Here is a 17,221-nt window from a genome sequence, read left to right on the forward strand (position 1 = left end):
GGGGATATTTTGGTTGTTTTTGGGGTTTTTTTGGGTTTTTTGTGCCTCACCTGCCGGTGTGGGAGATGTGGATGCGTTTGCTGGGCCGGACCTCGACGCCGTTCTTGAACCAGCGCCCGGTGACCTTCTCGTCCGACACCTCGCACTTGAACACGGCCTGCTCGGTGGCCTGCACCGTCAGGTCCGCGATGCCCTGCAGCACCTCCAGCTGCTTCTCTGCAGGTCAAAACCATCCATGGAGACCCCAAAAACCCATGGAGAACCCAAAAAATCCATGGAGACTCCAAAAATATCCATGGGGAACCCAAGAAACCCGTGAGGAACCCAAAAAAATCCATGAGGAACCCAGGGAGAACCTCTAGGAACATCTGGAGAACCTCCTGCAGCACCTCCAGCTGCTTCTCTGCAGGTCAAAAACATCCATGGAGACCCCAAAAACCCATGGGGAACCCAAAAGTTCATGAGGAACCCCAAAGAAACCATGAGGAACCCATGGAGAACGCATGGAGAACCTCCTGAGGTACCTCCAGCTGCTTCTCTGCAGGTCAAAACCATCCATAGAGACCCCAAAAATCCATGGGGACCTCAAAAAAATCCATGGACACCCCAAAATTCTATGGGGAACCCGTGGAGAACCCCTAGGAACATCTGCAGAACCTCCTTCAGCACCTTCAGCTGCTTCTCTGCAGGACCAAAAATTCCTCATGGAGCCCCAAAAATCCGTGGGGACCTCAAAAAATCCATGGGGAACCCCAAAGAACCCATGAGGAACCCATGGAGAACACCTGGAGAACCTCTTGAGATGCCTTCAGCACCTCCAGCTGCTTCTCTGGAGCCCCAAAAATCCATCTCGACCCCCCGCAGAAATCCCTGGGACCTTCTGAGATCTCCAGAACCTTCTCCGAGGTGACCCTCAAACATCTCCAGGAGCTCCCAGGAGCACGGGTGACCCCGAGGAGCTCTGACCTTCCACGATGACCTCGGCCTCGGCCTCGCCGCCGTTGGTCAGGATGCGGTAGCGCCCGGTGTCCTCCAGGGTGGCCTCGTTGAGGATCAGGAAATGCTTCTTGCCGTCCTTCTTGAAGCGGTACTTGAAGGTCTCCTCGCGGGTCAGCTCCACGCCGTCCTTCGTCCTGCACGGGGACACGAGTGGACAACGGGTGGACAACCCGTGGGTGGGTGTGGAGATGGACACGGGGTGGATTTGGGGTGGGCATGGAGTGGACGTGGGGGGAATGTGGAGATGGACGTGGAGATGGACGTGGGGTGGACGTGGGGTCGGGCGGAGATGGACGTGGGGTGGACACCAGGTGGGTGAGGAGATGGACACGGGGTGGACACCAGGTGGGTGAGGAGATGGACATGGGGTCAGGTGGAGATGGACGTGGGGTGGACACCAGGTGGGTGAGGAGATGGACGTGGGGTGGGTGAGGAGATGGACGTGGGGTGGACACCAGGTGGGTGAGGAGATGGACGTGGGGTGGACATGGGGTCAGGTGGAGATGGACGTGGGGTGGACACCAGGTGGGTGAGGAGATGGACGTGGGGTGGGCGTGGAGATGGACATGGGGTGGACACCAGGTGGGTGAGGAGATGGACACGGGGTGGGCGTGGAGATGGACGTGGGGTGGACACCAGGTGGACACGAGGTGGGCACAGGGTGAACATAGAGAGGATTTGGGGTGGACACCGGGTGGACGTGGACACAGGGTGGACACGGAGTGGAGATGCAGTGGAGATGGAGATGGACGTGGGGTGGACACGGAGATGGACACGAGGTGGACAACGGTTGGGCGTGGGGTGAGTGTGGAGATGGACGTGGGGTGGACGTGAGGTGGGCATGGGGTGGACACAGGCGGACGTGGGGTGGACATGAGGTTGATTTGGGGTGGACACCAGGTGAGCTTGGGGTGGACACGGGGTGGATTTGGGGTGGGTGTGGAGATGGACACGGGGTGGACACGGGGTGGACACGGGGTGGATTTGGAGTGGACACGGGGTGGACACGGGGTGGACACGGGGTGGACACGGGGTGGACACCGGGTGGATGTGGGGTGGACATGGGGTGGACACCGGGTGGACGTGGAGCGAATGTGGAGGTGGACATGGGACGGATGTGGAGGTGGACACAGGGTGAACACAGCTGGACATAGGGACACACGGTCACAGGATGGACACACGGACACAGGATGGACACGGGATGGACACGGGATGGACACACGGACACAGGATGGACACAGGATGGACACAGGATGGACACAGGATGGACACACGGACACAGGATGGACACACGGACACAGGATGGACACAGGGACAGTGTGAATGGACACAGGATGGACACAGGGACACAGGACAGTGTGGATGGACATATTGATGGACAGATGGACAGTGCGGATGGACAGACGGACGGACAGATGGACAGTGTGGATGGACAGACGGACAGATGGACACTGTGGATGGACAGACGGACGGACGGACACTGCGGACGGACAGACGGACGCGGGGGCCGGCCCGTACCACATGACCTGCGCGCCCTCCTCGGACACCTCGGCCTCCAGCACCACGCGCTCGCCCACCACCACCTGCTGGTCCTCGGGGCCCTTCACGATGGTCACCGGCGGCTCTGCGGGACACACGGACAGGTGAGGGACGGACACACGGACAGGTGAGGGACGGACACACGGACACACGGACAGGTGAGGGACAGGTGAGGGACAGACACACGGAGGGGACACCCTCAGGGCCCTTCACGATGGTCACCGGCGGATCTGCGGGACACACGGACAGGTGAGGGACGGACACACGGACAGGTGAGACCCTTCACGATGGTCACCGGCAGCTCTGGGACAGACGGACAGGTGAGGGACAGACACACGGACAGGTGAGACCCTTCACGATGGTCACCGGCGGCTCTGCGGGACACACAGACACACGGACAGGTGAGGGACGGACACACGGACAGGTGAGGGACAGGTGAGGGACAGACACACAGACACACGGACAGGTGAGGGATGGACACACGGACAGGTGAGGGACAGACACACAGACACACGGACAGGTGAGGGACAGGTGAGAGGGGACACCCTCAGGGCCCTTCACGATGGTCACCGGCAGCTCTGGGACAGACACACGGACAGGTGAGAGGGCAGGGGACAGACACACGGACAGGTGAGGGACAGACGGACAGGTGAGAGGGCAGGGGACAGGTGAGGGGACACCACCTGCTGGTCCTCGGGGCCCTTCATGACGGGCACCGGTGCCTCCAGATGCCCCCTCAGGTACCCCTCAGGTACCCCCCAGGTGCCCTCAAGCACCTCAAACCCTCCCCAGGTACCTCCATGGGCACCTCCAAGACCCCCAAAACCCCACCCAGATGCCCCCAGGTGCCCACAGGTGCCTCAAACCCCCTCCAGGTGCCCCCAGGTGGCCCCCAGGACCCCCCAGGACCCCCACAGGTGCCCTCAAACTCCACCCAGGTGCCCCAAACCACCTCCCAGCCACCTCAGACCTTTCCACAGGTGCCCCCCAGGTACCCAGGTGCCCCCAAACACCCCCCAAAACACCACCCGGGTACCTCCAGGTAGCCAGGTGTGCCCCCCAGGTGTGCCCCCCAGGTGCCCACCTTTGACGAAGACCTCGGTGAAGCTCTTCTCGTCGTTGACCCGGCACTCGTAGGCGGCGTCATCGGCCAGCGAGCACTTGTTGATGGTGAGGATGCGCTTGAGGCCCACGTTCTCAAACACGTACCTGGGCAAAAAACACACCTGGGCACACCTGGGCACGGCTGGGGGCACCTGGGCACGGCTGGGGGCACCTGGGCACGGCTGGGGGCAACTGGGGGCAGCTAGGAACAGCTAGGAGGGCACCTGGGCACACCTGGGCACACCTGGGCACACCTGGGCACACCTGGGCACACACCTGGGGACACCTGGGGGCAGCTGGGGGCAGCTGGGGGCAGCTAGGAGGGCACCTGGGCACACCTGGGGGCACCTGTTGGTGGTGAGGATGCGCTTGAGGCCCAGGTTCTCAAGCACGTACCTGGGAAACGGGCTCACCTGGGCACACCTGGGCTCACCTGGGCTCACCTGGGCACACCTGGGCACACCTGGAACACACCTGTGTCCACCTGGACACACCTCTGCCATACCTGGGGTACACCTGTGCCCACCTGGGACACACTGGGACACACCTGGGCACACCTGGGTGCACCTGTGCCCACCTGGACACACTGGGACACACCTGGGCACACCTGGAACACACCTGTGTCCACCTGGACACACCTGTGCCATACCTGGGGTACACCTGTGCCCACCTAGGACACACTGGGGCACACCTGTGCCCACCTCTGCCCACCTGGACACACCTGGGGCTACCTCGGCACACCTGGGGCACACTGGGGCACACCTGGGCACTCCTGGGGATGCCTGTGGACACCTGCACCCACCCGGGTCACACCTGTGCCCACCTGGGAGTTCCTGGGGACACCTGTACCCACCTGAGCCACATCTGAGCACACCTGGGGGTACCTGTGCCCACCTGGAGCACACCTGGGGCACACCTGGACACACCTGTGCCCACCTGGAGGTTCCTGGGGACACCTGTGCAATACCTGGGCATACCTGTGCCCACCTGGGGATCTCTGTGGACAGCTGGGGACACCTGAGGGGCACCTGGAGCACACCTGTGCCCACCTGTGCCCAGCTGGCACTCACTTGTTGCTGGGCTTGATGAGCTGCCCGTTCTTGTACCACTTGAGGGGCAGGTCGGGGTTGCTGAGCTCCACCATCAGCCGGATCTTGTTGCCCTTGTCCACCTGGTAGGCGGGGTCCAGCTTCCGGATGAAGGCTGGGGGGGACAGGTGAGACCAGGTGACCCCAAAACCAGCTCAGGTGACCCCAAAAAAACCATCTGGGAACCTCAAAAACCATCTGGGAACCCCAAAGAACCACCTGAGAACCTCAAGGAACCACCCAGGAACCCCAAAGAACCACCTGAGAACCTCAAGGAACCACCCAGGAACCCCAAAGAACCACCTGAGAACCTCAAGGAACCACCCAGGAACCCCAAGGAACCACCCAGGAACCCCAAAGAACCACCTGAGAACCTCAAGGAACCACCCAGGAACCTCAAAGAACCACCCAGGAACCTCAAAGAACCACCTGAGAACCTCAAGGAACCACCCAGGAACCCCAAGGAACCACCCAGGAACCCCAAGGAACCACCCAGGAACCCCAAAGAACCACCCAGGAACCTCAAAGAACCACCTGAGAACCTCAAGGAACCACCCAGGAACCCCAAGGAACCACCCAGGAACCCCAAAGAACCCAAAATCACAAAGGTCCCTCAGGGGTCCAGCTTCCGGGTGAAGGTTGGAGGTGGACAGGTGAGCTCAGGTGACCCCAAAAATCACCTGGGAATGCCAAAAAACCACCCAGGAGCCCCCAGATTCCCCAAATCCTCCAGATTCTCCCCCAAACCCCCACCTTCGCTCTTCTTGGGCTCCACCTTGATCTTCTTGAGGTTCTCCCATCCTCCAAATCCCCCTTAGATCCCTCAAGAACCACCCAAAATTTCTCCAATTTTCTCCAAAATTTCCATAAATTTCCATAAAATTCCATAAATTTTCCCAAAATCCTCCGAATCCTCCCCAAACCCCCACCTTCGCTCTTCTTGGGCTCCACCTTGATCTTCTTGAGGCGCTTGAGCATGCCGCGCAGGTCGGTGATGCCGTACTGGAAGGCGATGCGCTCGTACTCGCTCTTCTTGGTGACGCCCTTGAGCAGCTCCCAGATCTCGGGGGGGATCGTGTCCTCCTCGTCGTCCTTCTTCTTCTTCTTCACCTCCTCGGCCTGCTCCTCCCTGAGGGTGGAGGTACCACCATCATCGTCGTCTTCATCGTCGTCGTCTTTGTCATCATCGTCACCTTTGTCCTTAAAGTTGTCCTCATCCCGACCGCGTTCCCGTCCTCATCCCCATCCCCATTCTCATCCTCATCCTCATCCTCATCTTCATCTTCATCTTCATCCTGATCCTCATCTTCATCCTCATCATCCTTGTTCTCATCATCTTCATCCCAAGGTCATCCTCATCCCGACCGCGTTCCCATCCTCATCCTCATCCCCATCTTCATCCTGATCCTCATCTTCATCTTCATCTTCATCCCGTCCTCATCCTCATCCTCATCCCCATTCTCATCCTCATCCCCATCTTCATCCTGATCCTCATCTTCATCCTCATCATCCTTGTTCTCATCATCTTCATCCCAAGGTCATCCTCATCCCGACCCCATTCCTGTCCTCATCCCCATCCCCATCTTCATCCTGATCCTCATCTTCATCTTCATCTTCATCCCGTCCTCATCCTCATCCTCATCCCCATTCTCATCCTCATCTTCATCTTCATCCTGTCCTCATCCCCATCCCCATCTTCATCCTGATCCTCATCTTCATCCTCATCATCCATGTTCTCATCATCTTCATCCCAAGGTCATCCTCATCCCAACCCCGTTCCTGTCCTCATCCTCATCCCCATCCCCATTCTCATCCTCATCCTCATCTTCATCCTGATCCTCATCTTCATCCTCATCATCCTTGTTCTCATCATCTTCATCCCAAGGTCATCCTCATCCCGACCGCGTTCCTGTCCTCATCCTCATCCCCATTCTCATCCCAAAGTCAGCCTCAAAATCATCTTCATCCTCATCATCCTCATCCTCATCATCTTCGTCCCAAAATTGTCCTCAGCCTGACCCTGTTCGTGTCGTCATCCTCATCGTCATCCTCATCTTCATCCCTATTCTCATCCTCATCTTCATCTTTATCCTGATCCTCCTCCCATCCCCACCCTCCTCATCCTTCTCACCATCTTCATCATCTACATCCTCATCCTCGTCCTCATCACCTTTGTCCTGGAGTCATCCTCATCCCGACCCCGTTCCTGTCCTCATCGTCATCCTCATCATCATCTTCATCATCATCATCTTCTTCATCATCTTTGCCTTGGTCCCCAAGTTGTCCTCATCCCGCCCCCATTTCTGTCCTCATCTTCATCCCAATCTCATCCTCATCTTCATCCTGATCCTCATCCCATCCCCATCCTCCTCATCCTCATCATCCTCATCTTCGTCCTCATCCTCCTCCTCTTCTCTCTGCCCTTCCTCCTCCCTCTTCCTCCTCTTCCTCATCCTCTTCCTCCTCCTCCTTCTGCCCTTCCTTCTCCTCCTGCCCTTCCTCCCACCCTTCCTCCTCCTCCTCATCCTTCTTTTCCTCCTCCTCCTCCTCCTCCTCCTCTTCCTCCTGCCCTTCCTCCTCCTCATCCCCATTCTCATCCTGAAGTCATCCTCATCCTCATCTTCATCCTGATCCTCATCCCATCCCCATCCTCCTCATCCTCACCAGCTTCATCTTCGTCCTCATCCTCCTCCTCCTCCCTCTGCCCTTCCTCCTCCTCCTCCTCTTCCTCCCTCTTCCTCATCCTCTTCCTCCTCTTCCTCATCCTCTTCCTCCTCCTCCTTCCTCCTCCTGCCCTTCCTCCCACCCTTCATCTTCCTCCTGCCCTTCCTCCCACCCTTCCTCCTCCTCCTCATCCTTCTTTTCCTCCTCCTCCTCTTCCTCCTCCTGCCCTTCCTCCTCCTCTTCCTCATCCTCTTCCTCCTGCTCCTCCTGCCCTTCCTCCCACCCTTCCTCCTCCTCCTGCCCTTCCTCCCCCTCCCTGCCCTTCCTCCCCTCCTCTTCCTCCACCTCTTTTTCAGCAGCCCGCTGAAGTCGAGCTCTCCGGCCGACTCGTCCTTGCCGTCGTTCCTGGGGGGATTTGGGGGGATTTGGGGAAATTTTGGGGGGTTTTGGGAATTTTGGGGGTCCCCAGGGGGAATTTGGGGGCAATCTGGGGGGGTTTTGGGGGGATTTGGGGGATTTTGAGGAGATTTTTATGGGATTTGGGGGGGATTTTGGGGGGGATTTTAATGGGATTTTCGGGGGGATTTGGGGCATTTTGAGGAGATTTTTATGGGATTTGGGGGGGATTTTGGGGGGGATTTGGGGGGGATTTTTATGGGATTTTTGGGGGGATTTGGGGGTTCCCAGTGGGGGATTTTGGGGAATCTGGGGGGGGGTCTTGGGGGAGATTTGGGGGATTTTCGGGGGGATTTGGGGGATTTTGAGGAGATTTTTATGGGATTTGGGGGGGATTTTGGGGGGATTTTTATGGGATTTTTGGGGGGATTTGGGGGTTCCCAGTGGGGGATTTTGGGGAATCTGGGGGGGGGTCTTGGGGGATTTTTGGGGGGATTTGGGGGATTTTAGGGGTCCCCCGGGGGGAGATTTTGGGGGGTTTGGGGGATTTTGAAGGGGATTTTGGGGGATTTGGGGAAAAATTGGGGGGGGGGTATTTTGGGGGGGATTTTTGAAGGGATTTTTATGGGATTTGGGAGGGGAATTTGGGGGGATTTTTGGGGATTTTTGGGATTTTGGGGAAATTTGGGGGGGATTTTGGGGGGAATTTGGGGGGATTTTGAAGGGATTTGGAAATTTTGGGGGGATTTTAGGGAGATTTGAGGGGGGATTTTGGGGGGATTTGAAGGGATTTTGGGGGGATTTGGGGGGGGATTTTAATGGGATTTTGGGGGGACTTTTTAGGGGAATTTGGGGGGGGGGTTTGAGGATTTTTAGGGGATTTGGGAGATTTTGGGGTCCCCAGGGGGGGTCTTGGTGTCCAGGAGGGTCCCTGGTGAGGATTTGGGGGGGATTTTTGGCATTTTGAGAACTCCAGGGAGGTTTTTGGGGTCCCAGGTGGGGATTTTGGGGGGTCCCGGGGGGGTTTTGGGGGTCCCAGGGGGGGTTTTGGGGTCCTGGGGGGATTTTGGGGTCCCAGGGGGGGTTTTGGGGGGTCCCGGGGGGTTTTGGGGTCCCCCCTCACTCACGTTCTCTTGAAGGCCTGCAGCACATTGTCCGAGCCCGAGGGGCGGCCGGCTGGGGGGAGAGGGGACCGAGACCCCAAAATGTCCCCAAATGTCCCCAAAATCCCAAAATGTCCCCAATGTCCCAAATGTCCCCAATGTCCCAAATGTCCCCAATGTCCCCAATATCTCCAAGTCCCCAACGTCCCCAAATTTCCCAAAATGTCCCCAATCCCCCCAAATCCCTCAAATGTCCCCAATCTCCCAAATGTCCCCAAATGTCCCCAAAATCCCAAAATGTCCCCAATGTCCCCAAATGTCCCCAAATGTCCCCAAAATCCCAAAATGTCCCCAATGTCCCCAAATGTCCCCAAATGTCCCCAAATGTCCCCAAATTACCCCAAATCCCTCAAATGTCCCCAGTGTCCCCAATGTCCCCAAAATGTCCTCAAATGTCCCAAATTTCCCCAAATGTTCCTGAATCCCCCAACGTCCCCAAGTCCCAAAATGTCCCCAAATGTCCCAAATTTCTCCCAATGTCCCCGATGTCACTGAAGTCCCCAAATCCTTTCAATGTCCCCAAATGTCCCCAATTTCCCACAAATGTCCCCAATGCTCCCAAATCCCCCCAATGTCCCCAAATGTCCCCAAAAACCCAAAATGCCCCAAATTTCCCCAAATATCCCCCAATGTCCCCAAATGTCCCCAATGTCCCAAATGTCCCTAAATCTCCCAATGTCCCTGATGTCCCCTAAATGTCCCCAAATGTCCCCAAATCCCCCCAATGTCCCCAGTGTTGTTTCTGAGGGTAATTTTCGGGGTTATTTTGTATTTTTGGGGTTAATTTTGGGGCACTTTTGGGGGTTTTTGGGGCATTTTTGGGGTTAATTTTTGCATCCATTTTGGGGTTTTTTGGGGGGTAATTTTTGCGTTAATTTTGGGGTTAATTTTAGGGGTTTTTGGGGAGATATTTTGGGTTGGTTTTGGGGATTTTAGGGAGTATTTTGGGATTAATTTTGGGGTGATTTGGGGGTTAATTTTGGAGTTAATTTTGGAGTTAATTTTGGGGTTAATTTTGGGGTTAATTTTGGGGCGTTTGGGGGTAATTTTGGGGTGGTTTTGAGGATTTCTAGGGAATATTTTTGGGATTAATTTTGGGGTAATTTGGGTTTATTTGGGGGTGATTTGGGGGTTAATTTTGGGGTATTTTGGGGATTAATTTTGGGGTTAATTTTGGGTGGTTTTAGAGGATTTTTGGGTTAATTTGGGGGTATTTTTGGGATTGTTTTGGGATTGTTTTGGGGGTGTTTTTTGAGGGATTTTGGGGTGGATTCGAGGTTAATTCTGGGGTGTTTTTGGGGTGGTTTTGGATGATTTTGGGGTGATTTTGAGGATATTTTTGGGGAGATTTTGGGGTATTTTTGGGGTGATTTTGGGGTGCTCACCCTCCACGTCGATGTTGAAGGAGCAGCAGGTGCCCGGCGGGGTTTTGGGGATATTTTTGGGATATTTTTGGGGATATTTTTGGGGTGATTTCGGGGATTTTTGGGGTGCTCACCCTCCACGTCGATGTTGAAGGAGCAGCAGGTGCCGGGTGGGGTTTTGGGGATATTTTTGGGATATTTTTGGGATATTTTTGGGGGTATTTTTGGGATATTTTGGGGATATTTTTGGGGTGATTTTTGGGATATTTTTGGGATATTTTTGGGATATTTTTGGGGTGATTTTTGGGATATTTTTGGGATATTTTTGGGATATTTTTGGGGTGATTTCGGGGGATTTTTGGGGTGCTCACCCTCCACGTCGATGTTGAAGGAGCAGCTGTCCTTCTTGTCCTTGGCCGTGACCTCGCAGCGATAATCGCCCCTGTCCCCGGGGGCCACCTTGGAGATGGCCAGCTCGAAGGTGTACACCTGGACGGACAGACGGACGGACAGGTCAGACACACAGACAGGTGTGACGTCATTGGAACCACCTTGGAGATGGCCAGCTCGAAGGTGTACACCTGGATGGACGGACGGACAGGTCAGACAGACAGACAGACAGGTGTGACATCATTGGAACCACCTTGGAGATGGCCAGCTCAAAGGTGTACACCTGGACGGACGGACGGACACATGGACAGGTCAGACAGACAGACAGGCAGGACAGACATCCCTGGCCAGCTCGAAGGTGCGCACCTGGACGGACAGACGGACACATAGACAGGTCAGACAGACGGACAGACAGACACGCGGGACAGGGGCCGGCTCGAAGGTGTGCGCCAGGTGTGCGCCTGGATGGACGGACGGACAGGTGAGACAGACAGACAGACAGGCAGGACAGCACTGGGGACAGAGAACAGCCCAGCGCTCCCTCCTGGTCGGTCCCGGTCCCTCCCAGTTTGTCCCAGTCAGTCCAGTCGGTCCCAGTTTATCCCAGTCCCCCCCAGTCCCTCCCAGTATCTCCCAATTCCCTTTCAGTCCCTCCCAGTTTATCCCAGTCCCTCCCAGTCAGTCCCAGTTTGTCCCAGATTGTCCCAGTCCCTCCCAGTCCCTCCCAGTTTGTTCCAGTCGGTCCCAGTCCCCCCCAGTCCCCCCCGGTCGGTCCCAGTTTGTCCCAGTTTATCCCAGTCCGTCCCAGTCCCTCCCAATTCCCTTTCAGTCCCTCCCAGTCCCTCCCAGTTTGTTCCAATCCCATCCCAGTCCCTCCCAGTTTGTCCCAGTCGGCCCCAGTTTGTCCCAGTCCCTCCCAGTCCCTCCCAGTTTGTCCCAGTCGGCCCCAGTCAGTCCCAGTCCCTTCCAGTATCTCCCAATTCCCTTTCAGTCCCTCCCAATTTGTTCCAATCCCATCCCAGTCCCGCCCAGTTCCCCCCGGTCGGTCCCAGTCCCTCCCAGTTTATCCCAGTTTATCCCAGTCCCTCCCAGTTTGTTCCAATCCCATCCCAGTCCCTCCCAGTTTGTCCCAGTCCCCCCGGTCCCCCCACCTTGGTCTCTTTCTCGCAGCTCTCCCTGAACTGGAATCTGTTCCCGCTCTTGGCTCCCAGTTCGAGCCATTTCCCCTTGAACCATTTGATGCTCGGCCTGGCCGGGAGCTGCGCGCCGTCCACGCGCGCCACGGCCACCACGTCCCCCCCTGGGGACGCCCCAAAAGTCACTCGGGAACCCCCCAGAAAAAACCACTAAAATAATCCCCCAAAAATCCCTTCAGTCTCCCCAAATCCCCCCCAAAATCCACTCAAATCCCCCAAATCCCCCCAGAACCCCCCAAACTTTCCCCAAAAAACATCAAAATCCCCCCAAAATCCCCCCCACCACCCCCAAATCCGCCCAAGCCCCCCCAGATCCCTTCCAGGAGCCCCGAATCCCCCCCAAATCCCCCCAAAACCTCCCCAAAATCCCCCTCAGGACCCCCCAAATCCCCCAAAATCCCCTCAGGACCCCCCAGATCCATTCAAATCCTCCCCCAGGACCCCCAAAGTCCCCCCAAAATTCCCCCAAGAACCCCCCAGAAATCCCTTCAACCTCCCCAAATCCCCCAAAATCCCCCCAGGACCCCCCAAATCCCCCCAGATCTCCCCCAAATCCCTTCCAGGACCCCCGAATCCCCCCAAATTCCCCCAAAATCCCCCTCAGGACCCCCCAAAATCCCCAAATCCCCCCCAAATCCCCCCAAATCCCCCCAAATCCTCACCGCTCTCCACCAGGATGTTTTGGGGTTTGCTGATGAAGAGCCCGTCGGGATCTCGGGGTTCGGGGGGGTTCAGATCGTCTGGGGGGTCATTTGGGGTCATTGGGGGTCATTTGGGGTCATTTGGGGTCATTGGGGGTCATTTGGGGTCATTTGGGGTCATTGGGGGTCAGGGACCCCCCAAAATCCGAGGGAGGGGAAGACACAAAAAAAAAAAAAAAAAATTGGGGGAAATGGGGAAAAAGTGGAAAAACTCACCCAAATCATCCTTGGGCTCTGCGAGGGGGGAGCAAAGGGGGAAAATTGGCACGGAAAATAAAATTATGACAGACAACACCTAAATTATCATCGGGATGTAAAAAAAAATAAACCCCAAAAGCCATAAAATCCCCCTCAAAAATGCCCCCCAAAACAGCAACACCCTCCCAGAAAGTCCCCCCAAAATCAGCCGCAAAATCCCCCCAAAATCAGCCGCAAAATCCCCCCAAAAGTGCCCCAAAATCCACCCAAAAGTGCCCCCAAAATCCTTCAAACCCCCCCCGAAAAATCTCAAAATCCTCCCAAAAATCCCCCCCAAAATGCCCCAAAATCCACCCCAAAATCCCCTCAAAATCAGCCCCAAACTTCTCCCAAATTCTGCCAAAATTGCCACAAATCTCCCCCAAAACTGCCCCAAAATTGTCCCAAAACTGCCCCAAAATTGTCCCAAAACCACCTCCCAAATCCCCCCAAATTTCCCCCAAATCTCCCTAAAATCCCCCAAAATTTCCCCCAAATTCCTTAAACCCCCCAAAATTCCCCAAAAGTGCCCCCAAATCCCCCCAAAACCTCCAAAATTCCCCCAAACTGCCCCCAAAATTCCCAAAATCCACCCAAACCCCCAAAATCACCCCAAAAATGCCTCCAAAACCCCCAAAATTCCCCCAAAATTCCCCAAACTTCCCAAAATCCTCCCAACCCCCCAAAATTCCCTCCAAATTCCCAAACTGTCCACAAAACCCCCCAAAATCTCCACAAAATTCCCCCAAAACTTCCTTGAAACCCCCCAAATTCTCCCCCAAAATTGCCCAAAAACTGCCCCAAAATTCCCCAAATCCCCCCAAAATTCCCCAAATTTCCCAAAATCCCCCAAAACCTCAAAAATCCCTCCCAAATCCGCCCAAAATTCCGCTAAAATCCCCCAAAATCCCTCCAAAACCTCCCCAAATTGCCCCAAAACCGCCCCAACCCCCCCAAATCCTCTAAAGTTGCCCCAAAACCCCTCAAAATGCTCCCAAATCCCCCCCAAATTCTCCCCAAATCCCCCCCAAAATTCAAAAAATCCCCCGAGCCCCCCCAAAACCCCAAACCTCCACCAAACCCCCCCAAATTTACCCAAAATTTCCCCCAAATCCTCCCAAAATTCTCCCCAAATCTGCTCCAAAACCCCCCAAAATTCCCCCCAAATCCCTCCAAACCCCAAAATCTCCCCCCAAACCATCCCCAAACATCCCCAAAATTCCCCAAAACCTCCCGAAATCCCCTGAAATCTCCTCAAACCCCCAAATCCTCCCTAAATTTCCCCCAAATCCCCCAAAATCTCAAAATCCCCCCCGCAAAACGGACCCAAAATTCCCCCAAAATTCAAAATTGCCCCCAAACCTCCCAAAATGCCAAAATTGCCCCCAAAAAATTCCCCAAATCCCCCCCAAATCCCCCAAATCCCCTCCCCCACCTTTGGGGGGCTCCGCCGGCCCCTCCCCCGCCGTCTCCCCCTCCTTTTGTCCATTTTCCGCTTTTTTCTCCTCTTTTTTCTCCTCTTTTTTCTCCTTTTTCACCTCTTTCTTCGCAGCTGGGGAGGGGGGGGATGAAAAGAAATCGGGGAGGGGAAAAAAAAAAAAACAACAATTCCCCCCCCCAAAAATTCCAAAAAAATCCCAAAAAAGTCTCAAAAAATCCCCCAAAAAATCCTCAAAAAAAAAAAATCAAAAACCCCCTCAGAAATTCCTGACCCCCCCCAAAATCCCCCCAAAATCCCATTAAAAATGCCCAAAAAATCCCCAATAATTCTCAAAAAATCCCCCCAAAATCCCTCAAAAATCCTCAAAAATTAAAAAAAAAAAAAAAAAAATCTCAAAAAAAACCCCAAAGATCCCCCACAAAATCCGAAAAAATCCAAAAAAATCCCCAAAAATCCTGGAAAAAAAACCCAAAAAACCCCAAGAATCCCCAAATAATCCTCAAAAATCCTTCCAAAATCCCCCAAAAATCCCAAAAAAATCCTCAAAAATCCCCAATAAATCCCCAGAAATCCCCTAAAAATCCCCACAAAAATCGTCAAAATGCCTCAAAAATCTCCCAAAAATCCTCAATCATCCTCAAAACTCCTCCCAAAAATCCCTTTAAAATCCAAAAAAAATCCTCAAAAATCTCCCAAAAATCCTCAATAATCCTCAAAACTCCTCCCAAAAATCCCTTTAAAATCCCAAAAAAAATCCTCAAGAATCCCCAGTAAATCCTCAAAAAATCCCCAATAAAATTCCCCAAAAATCCCCTGAAAATCCCTAAAAAATCCCTAAAAATTCCCCAAGAAATCCCGCAAAAATCCCCAATAATCCCTGAAATAATCCCCCAAAATAAAAAAAAAAAATTCTCAATAAATCCTCAAAAATCCCCCCCAAAATCCTCAAAAATCCCCCCCCAAATCCCCATAAAATCCCCCCAAAATCCCAAAAAATCTCCAAAAATCCTTAATAATCTTCCTCAATGCCCCCCAAAATCCCTCAAAAATGAAAAAAAAAAAACCCCAAAAGTCCTCAAAAATCCCCCTGTAAATCCCCCAAAAATCCCCAAAAAATCCTCAAAAAATCCTCCAAAAATCTCCCCCCAAAAATTCCTAAAAATGCCCCCAAAATATCCCAAATAATCCTCAAAAATCCCCAAAAAAACCCTCCAAAAAAACCCCCCCCGCTAATCCTCAAAAAATCCCCCCAAAATCCCCGAAAAAAATCTTTAACAATCCCCCATAAATTCCAAAAAAATCCCCCAAAATCCCCCCAAAATCCCCCCAAAATCTCTCAAATATTCCAAATAATCCACAGATTTCCCCTCCCCCACCCTCCCAGCCCCGTTGGGGGAGGGGAGACAGAAACGACACCGGGGGGGGGGGGGGAGGGGAAATTCCAGGGGGGTCAAAGTGGGGGGGCCCCCCGGGCGTGACCCCCCCAAAATAACCCAAAATATCCCGGGAATGACCCGCGAGTAACCTGAGAGTAACCTGAGAGTAACCTGAGAGTAACCCGGGAGGAACCCGGGAGGAACCCGAGAGGAACCCGGGCTCGGGTGACATTTGGGGGGGCTGTGACAATTTTAGGGGGTGACATTTGGGTGGGGGGGGGACGACACGGGGACCGCGAGTCCCACCGCCCCCTCAAAGCAAATTAAAATTAAAACATTAAAACATTAAAAAATTAAAATTAAAATAATTAAAATTTAATGTCGCCCCAAAACTGTGCCAACCCCAAAAATTGTCACCCCCAAAAATTGTCACAACCCCCTCAAAAATGTCACCCCAAAAATTGTCACAACGCCCCCAAAATGTCACCCCAAAACTGTGCCAACCCCAAAATTGTCACCCCAAAAATTGTCACAACCCCCTCAAAAATGTCACCCCAAAAATTGTCACAACCCCCCCAAAATGTCACCCCAAAACTGTGCCAACCCCCCTAAATGTCACCCCAAAACTGTGCCAACCCCCCAAATGTCACCCCAAAACTGTGCCAACCCCAAAATTGTCACCCCCAAAATTGTCACAACCCCCACAAAATGTCGCCCCAAAACTGTGCCAACCCCAAAATTGTCACCCCCCAAAATTGTCACAACGCCCCCAAAATGTCACCCCAAAACTGTGCCAACCCCCCCAAAATTGTCACCCCCAAACTGTGCCAATCCCCCCAAAATGTCACCCCCAAAATTGTCACAACCCCTACAAAATGTCACCCCAAAACTGTGCCAACCCCAAAATTGTCACCCCCAAAACTGTCACCCCCAAAACTGTGCCAACCCCCCTAAATTGTCACCCCCAAAATTGTCCCAACCCCCCAAAATGTCACCCCAAATTGTCACCCCAAAAATTGTCACCCACCCCAAAATTGTCACCCCAAAACTGTGCCAACCCCAAAATTGTCACCCACCCCAAAATTGTCACCCACCCCAAAATGTCACCCCAAAACTGTCCCAACGCCCCCTAAATTGTCACCCCCAAAATTGTCCCAACCCCCCCAAAATTGTCCCCTCCCCCCCCCGTTTGTGTCACCCGTCCCCGTCTGTCCCCTCCCCCCCCCGTTTCGGAGGCGCCACCTGTGGGGGGGCTCAGGTGTCACCTCCCGTCCCCTCCCCCCCCCCGGTGACACCGGAACCGCCGAGTCAGCGCCGCCCGCCCCTCCCCCCGCGCGGCAATTGCGCCAAAAATCCGCTTTTTTCACCCCAAAAAATCCCATTTTTACACCCTAAAACCACCCCAAAAATCCGCTTTTTTCACCCCAAAAAATCCCATTTTTACACCCTAAAATCACCCCAAAAATCCGCTTTTTTCACCCCAAAAAATCCCATTTTTACACCCTAAAACCACCCCAAAAATCCGCTTTTTTCACCCCAAAAAATCCCATTTTTACACCCTAA

At 54.2% G+C, this 17,221-nt stretch overlaps 1 protein-coding gene across 1 annotated transcript in view; it reads right to left on the bottom strand.

The window, feature by feature from the left end:
• MYBPC2 (myosin binding protein C2) overlaps positions 1–17,221 on the bottom strand; it is a 40,437-nt gene that overhangs the window by 20,768 nt on the left and 2,448 nt on the right. Inside the window, exons 2-14 of the mRNA XM_058822793.1 lie at positions 14,277–14,393; positions 12,821–12,838; positions 12,566–12,643; positions 11,859–12,007; positions 10,689–10,806; positions 8,918–8,966; positions 7,740–7,799; positions 5,660–5,859; positions 4,713–4,845; positions 3,623–3,747; positions 2,518–2,623; positions 967–1,133; positions 51–216 (exon numbers count right to left, since the gene is read on the bottom strand). Of these exons, the coding sequence (XP_058678776.1) occupies positions 51–216; positions 967–1,133; positions 2,518–2,623; positions 3,623–3,747; positions 4,713–4,845; positions 5,660–5,859; positions 7,740–7,799; positions 8,918–8,966; positions 10,689–10,806; positions 11,859–12,007; positions 12,566–12,643; positions 12,821–12,838; positions 14,277–14,393 (1,486 nt within the window). The remainder of the gene's footprint in view (positions 1–50; positions 217–966; positions 1,134–2,517; positions 2,624–3,622; positions 3,748–4,712; positions 4,846–5,659; positions 5,860–7,739; positions 7,800–8,917; positions 8,967–10,688; positions 10,807–11,858; positions 12,008–12,565; positions 12,644–12,820; positions 12,839–14,276; positions 14,394–17,221) is intronic.

The sequence above is a fragment of the Ammospiza caudacuta genome, chromosome 34 (genome assembly GCF_027887145.1).
Source record: "Ammospiza caudacuta isolate bAmmCau1 chromosome 34, bAmmCau1.pri, whole genome shotgun sequence".
Classification (NCBI taxonomy): domain Eukaryota; kingdom Metazoa; phylum Chordata; class Aves; order Passeriformes; family Passerellidae; genus Ammospiza; species Ammospiza caudacuta.